The sequence below is a fragment of the Nyctereutes procyonoides genome, unplaced genomic scaffold, assembly GCF_905146905.1.
Source record: "Nyctereutes procyonoides isolate TBG_1078 unplaced genomic scaffold, NYPRO_anot_genome, whole genome shotgun sequence".
In the NCBI taxonomy this organism is placed as follows: Eukaryota; Metazoa; Chordata; class Mammalia; order Carnivora; family Canidae; genus Nyctereutes; species Nyctereutes procyonoides.
This window is the reverse complement of record NW_026575120.1, coordinates 36,258,857-36,271,945: the sequence shown is the minus strand read 5'-3', so window position 1 is coordinate 36,271,945 and position 13,089 is coordinate 36,258,857. Positions and strand designations below refer to the sequence as shown.

At 37.6% G+C, this 13,089-nt stretch overlaps 1 protein-coding gene across 1 annotated transcript; it reads right to left on the bottom strand.

Annotated features, from left to right (window-relative positions):
* Positions 1-299: 299 nt before the first annotated feature.
* LOC129516072 (olfactory receptor-like protein OLF3) lies at positions 300-1,253 on the bottom strand. The gene has a single exon (XM_055335422.1). The coding sequence runs from the start codon at positions 1,251-1,253 to the stop codon at positions 300-302; it is 954 nt and encodes a 317-aa protein (XP_055191397.1).
* Positions 1,254-13,089: the final 11,836 nt, after the last annotated feature.

The window sequence follows — 13,089 nt, the reverse complement described above, 5'->3', positions numbered from 1 at the left end:
CTCCTACTGTCCTCCCTTCCAGCAACTCTCAGTTTGTTTCCTGTGATTAAGAGTCTATTATGGCTTGCCAAGGGTGAGAAGTTCTATTACAGCAGTGCTCAACACCACTGAACATGCTGCTGTGACATAAAAATACACCCACATCCCACACCCCAACTGAACCTCCAGCCTCCTACCAGTACATGTGTCGTCATCTCCTTCCTGGTTGCCAGGGCAATGCAGGTGATGCCTGCCATATGGGAGTTAAGTGGGAGAAAGCACAGGGAAAGTTCTTTTCTCTAAGTGATGCTCAGGATTCATCAAGTTGCCAGTTTTGACGTTATTCCAGATAACTGCCCTAATAGTTTCTGCCAGGCTCCCTTCACCTCCTTATTCCTTACACTATAAATCATGGGGTTCAGCATGGGTGTCAAAACAGCATAGAAGAGAGAGATCAATTTCTCCTGAAGGACAGAGGGGCTGGAGCGGGGCTGGATGTAAGTGAAAATCGCCATACCATAGCACAGGACAACCACTGTGAGGTGAGAGGCACAGGTGTGGAAGGCTTTCTTTCTTCCCTCTGTGGACTGGATCTTTAGGATGGTGGAGATGATCTGGATGTAGGACAGGAGAACCAGGCAGAAAGGTGTCATCAGCAGAACAATGCTAGAAACCATGATTGCAATCTCGTTGGAGGAAGTATCCACACAAGCCAGTCTGACCACAGCCAAAATTTCACATGATATGTGATCAATGTACTTGTTTGTGCACATGGGCAGCTGAAATGTGATGGCAGTATGGATGAGAGAGTTCATAGAGCCACTGACCCAGGAGGTGATGGCCAACCTAGTACAGAGCCCTCCGTGCATGACGACCGAGTATCGCAGGGGGTCACACACAGCCACATAGCGGTCATAGGCCATCACCGCCAGTAGAACAAACTCAATCCCACCCAAGCCCAGGGAGAAGAATAACTGGGCGGCACAGCTCACAAATGGGATTGCTTTATGGGCTGCAAGAAGATGTGCCAACATCTGAGGAACGATGCTTGTGGCATAAGAGACATCAACGAAGGAGAGGTTGGTGAGAAAGAAATACATGGGAGTGTGGAGTCGGCTGTCCAGTCTGATGAGAAGAATGATGAGGAAGTTTCCCAGCACTGTCACCAAGTACATGACTAAGAGCAGGACAAAGAGGGAGACCTGTGTGTCCCAGTCACTGGACAGGCCAAGGAGAATAAATTCTCTCATCCATGTCTGGTTATTTGTTCCCATTAAAAAAATGTGAGAACCATTAATCTGCAAACAGTTGGAGATAACAGAAGCTGTTGAGTCAAAGAACCATTTTAATGAGTACATACTGTATACAATTAGCTGGGCTTCACCAGATATTTCAGACAATTTATCAGTCAACGTGACTCTGCATCAGAGTCAGGGCAGCACCTTCATAAGGACATGAGATGGTCTCAGGGAAACCCAGGTAAAGCCTGGAGATAATGCAGTACAATTCTAGGAGCTCACATCTTTACCAACTTACCTCAGATTCCAGGGCAAGAAGAGTTTTGTAAGTGATAATTGTAGGTAAAATGATAAACAATGAAAAAAACTTGGTTGGAAAGTTTTAAAAAGCTATCTTACATATGTCAACTAGTCCCATCATAGTGAAAAGGGTGAATTTATCACTAAAGGAAATATTGGGAAGAGTCAGGTCCTTCCCAATGTGGAAAGATCTGGAATCAAAGAAGCTAAATTTCAAAATAGTTTTATTTCTTACTTATTTTTTATTTTTATGTGATTTGAACTTGGTGACAAGCTTTTATATGTGAAACAGAGAAAATATTGTACAACTCACTAGTACATTTAAGCTCAAATGTAGGTAACTTAATGGGATAGTACTTTGTGAACCTTTACTGGTAGTAGTATTACAGTAGTAGAAGTATTAGTAGTAACATGACTTCTGCCTTGAGGTCAATAAGGTAAAAAACATGATTTTCTTCATGCATCACCTCTTCAAATTCAAACGTAAATATAATTGGAGGCAATCTTTCCCAGGGCTAAGAGCTTAGGAATGGATGGGAGGCTTTGAAGACTATTTGGTTTTTTGATTGCCTTTGATCCTCTTTGGCTTTGATCTCTCAGCCTTCAGTGGGATCACAAAGGGAAAGATATTGTAATGATATCTTGTTCTTTTTATTCTTCTCAATTTACTACTATTAATAATCTATCCTTTGTATATGGGCTTAAAAGAAAGCAAAGAAGACTTGATACAAAAGAGGTAGGAACACAAATGTTTAAGGACCATTCTTCATTGTCCAAGGCAGAGAAGAAAGTATGAATTCATGTAGATGCATGCTAGAATGGAGTTTCTTCCTGTTTCTCTATTCAGGAAGTGCTTTTTCCATAGAACTAATTTGTTATTATATCAATTTTGATCAATAAACAGGAATAATTAAAATTTAAAAAAATTGAATCATTGCCTATTCACTAACTTTCCTTTTCTTGCAGTGTACAAAATAAGGGAAAATAGCAGCTAAAGGCAGCAAGAGGTATTAGGGGCAGAAACAGAGCTGCCTGCCAATCCCAGAACCCATAAAAGTGTCAGGCTAGGATCACTGAGCAGAAAAATGAACACTCTTTATGTTTCAACACTCTTAACTCTTACAACAAAACAGAACAAGTCATTCCAGAAATGCCTTTCTCATTCATGATTCAGACATGTATATTTTCATAAATTTCTTTAATTTCCTTCTCAAAACCTAATCTGTTCTTTCAACAGTTACTTCTTTCCTGCTGTATCATGACACTTGTACTACCACCCTTCACTTTTCTTTAATCATGATTAGTCTGAGGAAACATTTACTTCCCTCAAAACTAGTGTTGATCAATGAGCACAGTTAAGAATTAGCTCTATTGAGCTTTTCCTCCTCCCTCCTCCCAAATTTGTTTGCATTTTCTTCTCAGTATTTGTTACAACTTTGGCTACTTTACCTTTTTGTCAGGGACCTAATACTCTTTTAATATACAGTAAAATCTATTGTATTCTTGGTAGAACAGAGTTCACCAAGATAGCAGAACAGGAGGCTCCTGACTTTCTCTCCTTTCATGGATACACCAAATAAACACCTATATACAGACCAAATCTCTCTAAGAGAAATCTGAAACATAGTTGAGTAACTCCTACACATAGGATGATTGAGAAAATGACCACATTGAAAAGGTTAAAGATGCTGAGACACAGTAGAGGCACAATCCTCACTACTAGCACAATTCCTTGTAACCCATCACTCCCAGCTTCTCTCTGAGGATGAAGTAATTGGACTGCATATCCAGCACCCCAAATTTTATGGCTATCACCTGAGGGACTGATTCCCTAGCTCTCTGATCAAACAGGGCTCAGCACTCAAGAGTCCCCCACGTCCACAGAAAATAGACACTTATCTTACACATACAGAAAAATAAACCCAAAATTAAAGACTAAACTCTAAGACTTGAAAACTCCTAGAAGAAACCATGGGGAAATTATCCTTGACATTGGTGTAGGCGTGATTTTTTTTTTTTTTTTTATAAATTGACACCAAAAGCTCAAGCAACAAAAGCAAGAATAAACAAGCGGGACTGCATCAACTAAAAGCTTTTTCACAGCAAAGGAAACAATCAACAAAATGAAAGGGCAATATAAGGATTGGGAGAAAATATTTGCAAACTACATATCTGATAAATGGTTAATTAATATCCATACTATATAAAGAATGCATACAACTCAATAGCAAAAATAACAAATGACCAGATTTTAAAAACTGGCAAAGCCCTGAACACACATTTTTTTCAAGAAGACATACAGATGAGTAACAGGTATAGGAAAAAGTATCTCAGCAACACCAATCAGAGAAAGATAAATGAAAACCATAATGAGGGCAGCCCCAGTGGCTCAGCAGTTTAGCTCCGCCTTAAACCCAGGGCCTGATCCTGGAGACCCAAGATCAAGTCCTACGTCCGGCTCCCTGCATGGAGCCTGCTTCTCCCTCTGCCTGTGTCTCTGTGTGTGTGTCTCATGAATAAATAAATAAATCTTTAAAAAAAAGAAAACCGTAATGAGATACCACCTCACATGTTCAGATGACTATTATAAAAAACAAAACACATGTTGCCAGAACATGGAGAAAAGGTAACCCTTATACATGCTTGTGGGAATGTAAATTGTTGCAGCCAATATGGAAAATAATATGGCATTTCCTAAAAAAAAAAAAAAATTTGAAAATAGAACTACCATGTGATCAAGCAATCCCACTTCTGGTACATACCCAAAGAAAATGAACTCAATACCTTGAAGAGATATCTGCACTCCCATGTTCATTGCGGTATTATTCACCACAGCCAAGATCTGGAAACAAATTAAGTATCTGTTGCGTGGATAAAGAAAATATGATACATGTATATACGATATTTTCAGCCTTAAATAAAAGGTCCTGCCATTTGAAACAACAAGAATGAACATAGAGGACATTATACTAAGTAAAATGGGCCAAATACAGAAAGAAAAAACCCACATGATCCAACTTAATATGTGGAATCTAAAATGTTAAATACATAGAAAAAGAGAGTAGAAAGGTAGTTACCAGAGGAAGAGGAAATGGGAAGATGTTGGTTACAAGGTACAAAGTTGCAATTATTTAGGATGAATAAGTCTTAAGATCTAATGTACATCACGATGACCATAAGTAGTAATACTTTTTTTCAATTTAAATTCTATTAGCCAACATGTAGTATATCATTAGTTTCAGATGTAGTTTTCAATAATTCACCAGTTGCATGTAACACCCAGTGCTCATTCCATTGGAAATTTGCTAAGAGAATTTATTTTAGGTGCTCATCACACATACAAAAAAGTCAACTATGTGAGAAAATATGTTAATTACCTTTACAATAGTAACCATTTAACTGTGTATATGTATATAAAATTTTCATGTTGTATACCTTAAATATGATTTTTACTTTAATAAAACAGATAATAAATCCCACTTTCCATTCTTTGGGTCATATCATGCTCATACTCAACAAATCTCAAGCCACACCTTTCTATATATGTTTTGAGATTTATTTATCTACCCCAAAATTAATAATCCATGCTGTCTACTCAGAACATCATATTAAACAATAATATACCCCTGAGATTTCTCCTTGGACAAGAGGACCATGAAGGAAGGAATTCCTTATGCTTTTATTTTATGAATTATGGTGGACATAGGGTAGTTACTTGGGCCATAACTAAAAATAAAACACAATATGTGATATAATATGATAGATGTCATTGAAATAGTCCATGAAAAGTTATTTCCTTAAAGCACTGTCATTAATGCCTGAAATCCATTAGTGTTATGTTGATCACTGTCCTTTTAGTGACATGATTTAAAATGAAATAATATTTTACAAAATGAAATGATAGTAAATGGAAGTTTTGTAGGCAGTACCTAATCTTGTAAACTAGTATACCAGTTTACACTGACCCATGAAAATAAGTCATGTAAGAGTAGAAAATTCTAAGTTTCATGAATGACACTGAAGTTGCAGGAAAAGTTAGGTCTGAACTATGAAGACAAATTTTTTTCATTTAAAATATTATCATTGGTGGAGGCATCTGAGTGGCTCAGTCAATTAAGCATCCAACTCTTGATTTGGGCTCAGGTCATGATCTCAGGGTGGCGGGATCAAGCCTGATATGGAACTGTGTGCTAAGCAGAGCATCTGCTTGAGTTTCTCTCCCTCTGCCCCTCCCTTCACTTTCTTTCTCTCTTTCTTCCTCCCTCCCTCCCTCCCTGTCTCTCCTCAAAATAAATAAATAAATATTTAAAAATAAATTAATAAATAAAATATTATCATCATTGGACTTCAGCTAAAAGTAGTTCTATTTATCTTCTCATAGTATCCAGTAATTATTAGTTACTACAGATATCAGAATAGAAATGTTCTTATCTCTATGACAAAGAAATAAAAACAAAAGGTACAGATGAATGGATAAAAAAGATGTGGTCTATGTATACAATGGAATATTACTCAGCCATTAGAAACGACAAGTACCCACCATTTGCTTCAACATGGATGGAACTGGAGGGTATTCTGTTGAGTGAAATAAGTCAATTGAAGAAGGACAAACACTATATGGTCTCATTCATTTGGGGAATATAAAAACTAGTGAAAGGGAATGGGAGGGAAAGGATAGAAAAGGAGTGAAAATATCAGTGAGGGTGACAAAACATGAGAGATACCTAACTCTGGGAAATGAACAAGGGGTAGTGGAAAGGGAGGTGGGTGGGGAGGTGGGGTGATTGGGTGACGGGCACTGAGGGGGGCACTTGGGATGAGCACTGGGTGTTATGCTATATGTTGGCAAATTGAACTCCTATATTATATATATATATATATATATATATACACAAAAAACAAAAGGTACTGAGATTTTTCAAAAGAACCTTCTTTTACATGACACAATACACCTAACTTAAAAGTTAAATTTTAGTCAATCATTATGATCTTATTTTAAGTAAAACAAATTCATTCATTGATCTTATGGAGACTGTTACATTTTCTGTATTATAAAAGTTGAAATGGTAAACAGGTTAAACATTATTTTTCAACCTATTCTATCTCCATAAATTGAACCACAATTATTTTTCTTATTTTTAAATCTCCTTACAACCTGATAACACCATCAACTGAAAGTATATGTCACCTGAAGAAGTTGAAGAGGGAAAAATTCAGACAATGGTGCTTGCTTATGTTAAAACCCGGACTGGCCTTTATGTCCATGGGGCAGATAAAATTTAGCCTTAGCTGATGCCTCCCTCCATCTGAGTCTGCCTTTTAACCCTTCATCTACGAACAAATACTTTCATGCTATCTCTAACTCCCTATCCCAAGGTCAGCACTCCAGTAAAGTGGTCCATACTCTAAAATTGCCCTTTCCTCTCCCATCTTAAGAAGAATATCAGCAAAGTCAAGATTTTAAGTCAAGTTAAATATCTTTCTAATGTTAAGTTCTCAGGCAGTGATTTTTAGTAGTATTTGTTGTAAGCATCTGGTATTTTGGAGTCTTAAAAATGACGCATTACCCAACTATCATAATTTACTTAAATTCTGACCCATGGACCTCCCAGATGGGATCCCCTTTCATTCCGATTCCCTATAGCTCTGCAGTATGTCTGAGAGAAAGGATATCGCCCCAAGTAGCAATTCTCAACATAAATTAACCTTTTAGCCTTTACCACATCCTCCCCATATTCCTGCTCTAACAATATTGGTACAACCTTGAGGGATTATGAGGAATTTCTCATCAGGAACAAGATGAATCACCTGACCCATACCATACACAAATAAACCAAGTATGACAGAACTTTTCATATGTTGGTACACACAGACAGGATCATCACTTGTGATTCTCTAGAGATGTCTTCAGATGCTGCTGTCTGCATTTATTAATCATTTTTTAGTTACATTTAGTTTCCATTACTTCTTTATGGACAAATACTCCAAAATACTCAATTTTCCTTTAGAAGTATATTCAGGACTTGACACATGGGTATATTTATCTATTCAACATTCAATGCCACATTTAACATCATACACCAGTGAATGTGTTATCCATTTAAATATATTTAAATTAAATCTATCAAATAATACTTTCCATTTCTATTGACTATTGCTTTGTAAATTATTTTCTCCCTTTCCCCCACAACAAAAAGAGAGAAGCATCGATTTGAGAAGACTCAGAAGACTATAGAAGGTTTCTTCAATATCTCAAATTCCAGGATTATGTTTCAAAATAATAACCCTATCCACTATTTATGCCAATTCAAGGAGTTCATGGATGGACAAAACCTTGGATCAGCCTCAAAAATCTGGCCTGAAACCCAGTTAACGCTTACGGGTGATCCCCTTATTCATATTTTCCCCCATTCATTATAGAGTTGATGCATTATGGCTAAGAGAAAAATGCCAAAAGCTTTTTTCTCCCCTGAAAGTTTGTACATCATCTTTTGTAATACGCCATTGAGTCATAATCACATTTGGGCTTCTCATTGGAGTCCTCTACAGTCTTAGCAAAGACAGATTGCAAGTCTCAAATTCAGAAGCAGAGCATATGAACGTAAATCCCACAACCTACAGATAGGCTTTCTTTCATGCTGGTAAAAATAAACTAGACCAACTTTTACACAATTGAGTCATCAATAGAAATGATGCTTTTTACTTAAAGAAAAAGTCCTCTAAGCTATGGCTTTATTTTTTGCACACACTGAATTTTAGGCAGGCATATTTGCATCATACTAATATTTGGAAACAGAATATCCTAGAGCCACTTGGGAAGGTGATATTTCAAAGATAATTTTTAATCCTGAGAGGGCAATTAATTTTTCTTCTTGGATTCTTGTTATCTATTTCACATCTGGATTTTGTTACATGACCCTTCACATATACTGAATCCAGTTATTGTGGGCCCAGTTTCTCCAACATGTGCAATCCTGAAATTTACCATTTGTTAGATATTTTATCATAATTTCATTTTGTAAATGCTCAGTTTCTTTATATGTCTTGTCCTTTGTAGGGAAGACTAGCACAGTATAATTCCCTCAATAAACAATGTCTCCACATTACAATTCTTCCAGCCCATTCTAGAGGAACCAACCCTGAAATGAGAGTCAGGAGACTTTATTTCTTGTCCCAGCTCATATTCTTAAGTGTATATGAATTTGGGTAATCTACTTAATCACTTTAAGTTTCAAATATCTACCAAATGAAAGGAAAATCGAAGTACTTTGTGTATATGTATCTATACTCCTAGAGAAATAAGTGAGAAAAGATATTTTAAAGCAATTGAAAATTTATCTTGTCTGGAAATATCCTCCTACTACATGTTCAAGAATACTAATCAAGAAAACCTAACTAATCATTTCATAGATCTGAGCTTGTTTCCTAAGTGTTTTCCTCCCCAAAGATGCAGAATTCATTCATGGGAACTCCACTTTTTAATAAATCAGGTGCTTCCTCCCATTCCCTGCCATTGAACTTTTGCTCTTTCTATCCATACATAAGTTTTGAAATTAAGAATGCTTAGAACAGAAATATACCTGAGCTCTAACTTTAGGAAGACAGAATCACTTTGTGACATTTGCCATATTATTTAGGGTGAGAAGATTGCAACATCTGTAGGTCACATTCCTGATCCAAACTCCATAACAAGTCAGTTAACAAGTCTGATCAGTTCTATTTCTGCCCCTCTAGACACTGCTGCGTACACCCACTCTCTGTTGGTGCACCCATTTGAGCTCTCAAACACTGACCAGTGCCTGACAGACATGTATACTTCAGCCTTAGTTTATGTCGGTTTCTTTTTTTAAAATTTTTTTATTGGCATTCAACTTGCCAACATATAGCTTAACACCCAGTGCTCATCCCGCCAAGTGCCCCCCTCAGTGCCCATCACCCAGTCACCCCATCCCCCTGCCCACTTCCCCTTCCACTACCCCTTGTCCATTTCCCAGAGTTAGGTGTCTAAAGAATGCTTCCCTCCAACAAAGTCAAGGACCAGAGAGATGAAGAGTCTTAGATCCCTCAGATTCTTGGTTGAGAACTATCTGGGACTAGTTTAGATGTGAGGGAAATAGCTACTAGAAAGTTTATAGGTGCCCCAGAATTGGCTCCTATGCAAACCTAAAGAGGTGCAGCAGTGTCTGAAGCAGCAATGGGAGGCTGACAGACTTCCTCAGGAGCTTTACGCATTATAGTATCCATCACTGTCACCACTACCAGGCCTCAAGGGCAGGGTCTCCATGCTGCCCTGCTTCTCCCTCTGAAGTCTGTTCTTCTCCACTCTCTTCAAAATTACAACAGACCCCTGAAGCCTACGGTCATTCTAAAAAGCCAGGGATACTAGTTTTCTGAGGTTTTAGAATATTCTCCTATAGCCCAAATCCCCATTTAGCACTCGTGCCCCTACTCTACTGAGCAACGACTAGGTCTGCAACCAAGCCTGGTGGGAAAAATAGCAACAGCAGAAAACAGTTGTCCCCTCAAGCTCCAGGACACTCTCATCTCTCTTGAACACAGGAGCATTGTGCCTCATTCTCCTCACATATGTGCAAAGACCCATTAGACCTGCTGCAAATTTTACAAAGATGGATGCACACCTGAGTATATCTTTCATGGTGCTATTCAAGTTTTAAGAACACTAACATTGCATAATAGATTTAAGACTTCAAATAAGACCCCAAAAGGGGGATGTAGAAAATCTTAAGCTTTACACAGGTGCCAAAAGGAAAGGGGAAAAAAAAGTTCATTGGAATTCTCAACCCAGAAGGACAGTGTGTTAACTTTCTATACCTTTCCAAATTTTAAATTTTTCTGAATAAATTAAATGCAAAATTCACAGAATGCAGTTACATAACATTTCTGAGATATTCTCCAGGCATCACGAACCTTCTAAGTAAATCGTTTGTCCATTCATCTCCCAGTCATACACCCAACATTTACATATCCACTCATTTACACACTGTCTATAACCATCTCCATATTCACTCAGCCATCTGCTTATCTGCTCAGCCAACCACATAAGTATCCCCTTATCATCCACATGTCACCTCATCTTTTCCCTAATGTCCAGTAACTGTCTTCTACATCTTCTATTCTCAACAATGTGAATATCATCCTGTTTGTCCCACTTTCATTTTGCTATGTTATTATAATGTCTGAAACTACAGCACCCACTGACTTTGACAACATTTCTGTGACATTTGGAGCAATAGAAAGGGAAAGTAGAGATGCTTCTCATTCCTCACCTGAATTTTTGAACTCCCCTAAGATTGACAGATTTGGTTGGGTACTTTCTCTGAGGAAAGTTAGAAAAATTCCATGGCTGTTGAGTGTAGTCACAATAGCCAGATGTTCATATCACTGCTGTTTTTCTCCATTCATCTGCAGACAACAAAGAGAAACTCTCAAATTCCATACTTTGGTAAGGACCCCACAGCAATCCCAGTCACTTCTGCACCAGACCTGGGAGGCCTTTCTTTTCATTCAACTTCCATCACTCACCAAGTTATTGATATAACTCTTAAGAAAACATTGTCACATGGATCTTTTCTCTCCATTACTAAAACTGCTGACTGATATTATCTTAGCATTTGTATCAAAGTGCCAAGTAATTCAGTTCATTTCAATGCATAATAACCTTCATTCTACTTAAACTTATTGAATCAGATATGTTCCGGAGGGTCCAGAAAACGGTAATTTAATAAGCTTTTCAGGTATTTCTGATACAACACATTTGAGAATTCCTGGAACAATTCATTCTGTAAACCACTGTCACATTAATTTTTCATTACAACACTTTATTCTACCATTACTTATTTCACAAATCTTTGATCTTAATGACTTTAATGCAGTATCTCAACTAACTGTGAGAAAAGAAATTCAAAGTCAACCACAATCTCAGTTTTCCCTGTTTGTCTCCTCTGTAAGCCCCCACCCATCCTACAATTCCTGCTGTTCCCCAAATAGAAAATGCTCTCTTTGGACCAAGAATGTCATCTCATCAGTGTCAGCCTATGAATAGGAATATCTTCTTCAAGAAGCACTTGACGAACGCACTAATATATACTATCAACGTGTAAAAAAAAAAACCCAAGAACATAAATGTTTGCTCCAAGCACTGCATATAATTTGGATCTCCTGCTTCCAGGTAAGTGATTTGTTGGCTTAAAATTCCTTGGCCCAAAGAGCTTTATTTGCCATCACTATAGTAGTACTTAGCTGAAAATTAGCATCTGCTTCCCTATTTTACTTTGTTAAAATGGACTTTAAAGAGTAATTTAGCTTCTAGATTCCAGTTAGGTTGTAGAAAGATTAAATGAACATCACCTCCATCTTAAACAAGAAAAGAGCAGCTAATCTACAAAACCATAATGATTTTAAAAATCATTAGAAAGCTAAGGTATTTCATTTTATTTGGGAAGAGATAGTTGCATCCAGAAAGACGTGGGACATGGACTTTGCCTTACCTGGGCCAGATTATGGGAGTAATGCAGGGCACCATGCAAACCTGTAAGAATTGATTTATCAGATTGGTAAAGGCTGAATGTAAGAGTACTATGAGTATACACTCATAGAGTGAGGGAGCCAGGGAAAAAAAAAGAGGCATTCACACATATTCTCAAGATTTTCTCCCCATACTTATACCACTCTTCACAAGAATGTTTGAGGGAGATAGAAAGCCTGAGAAAGTCTCCTTCATAACGTGGGTCTTGGTAAAGGCAGCCACATCTGCCACAGTAAGATAAGGAACTCTCTAACTACCAAATAATCTCCATTATGGAACAAAAGCCTGAGGCCACTGGGGAAGGGCACTAAACCCTGTTATCCTCAGAGACAGATAAAGGTTTATTCCTGAGGGAAGGGAGAACAGGAAAAACAAACAAACAAATAACTCTAAGTCTGGGGTTTCCAATGGGCAGGAAACCAATCTGGATCAGTCCAAGAGCCATCTCCTAGCACTCTCCATATGCAGTCTAATAGAAGGAGCCTAAAACTCATGGTGGTTCAGCAACACTGGGAAAAGCCCTCTAACCACCAAATATCCCACAGTAAGTGTAAGTCATGACAGAGAAAATTGAATTTTTTGTGCACTGAAGATAATCATAGCGACATAAAACTCAAACTCATTGAGATCCTAGCTGCACTGATTCCATACCCTCCCACACACTACCTCATGGAGCAAACAGAAGAGATTTGTCCACTGCAAAGCATAATACTATTTATCTCATAGTCTGTTATTCTACACACACATGTCTGAGTTTAACCAAAATTAAAGATCAGAGGAAAATCAAGAAAAAAATATGCTGTTACTAGAGCAAGCAATTAACAGAACCAGAATTAAATATGACCTGCATATAGGAGCCATCACATAGAGCTTTAAAATAACTCTCATTAAAATATTAAAGGGTTTGTGGAAAAGATGGACAGTGTCATAAATGCATGAGAAGTTTCAGTAGATAGTTGAAAACTATATGGAAGAATCACATGGAAATACTAGACTGAAGAACACGATAACAAAGATGAAGATTGC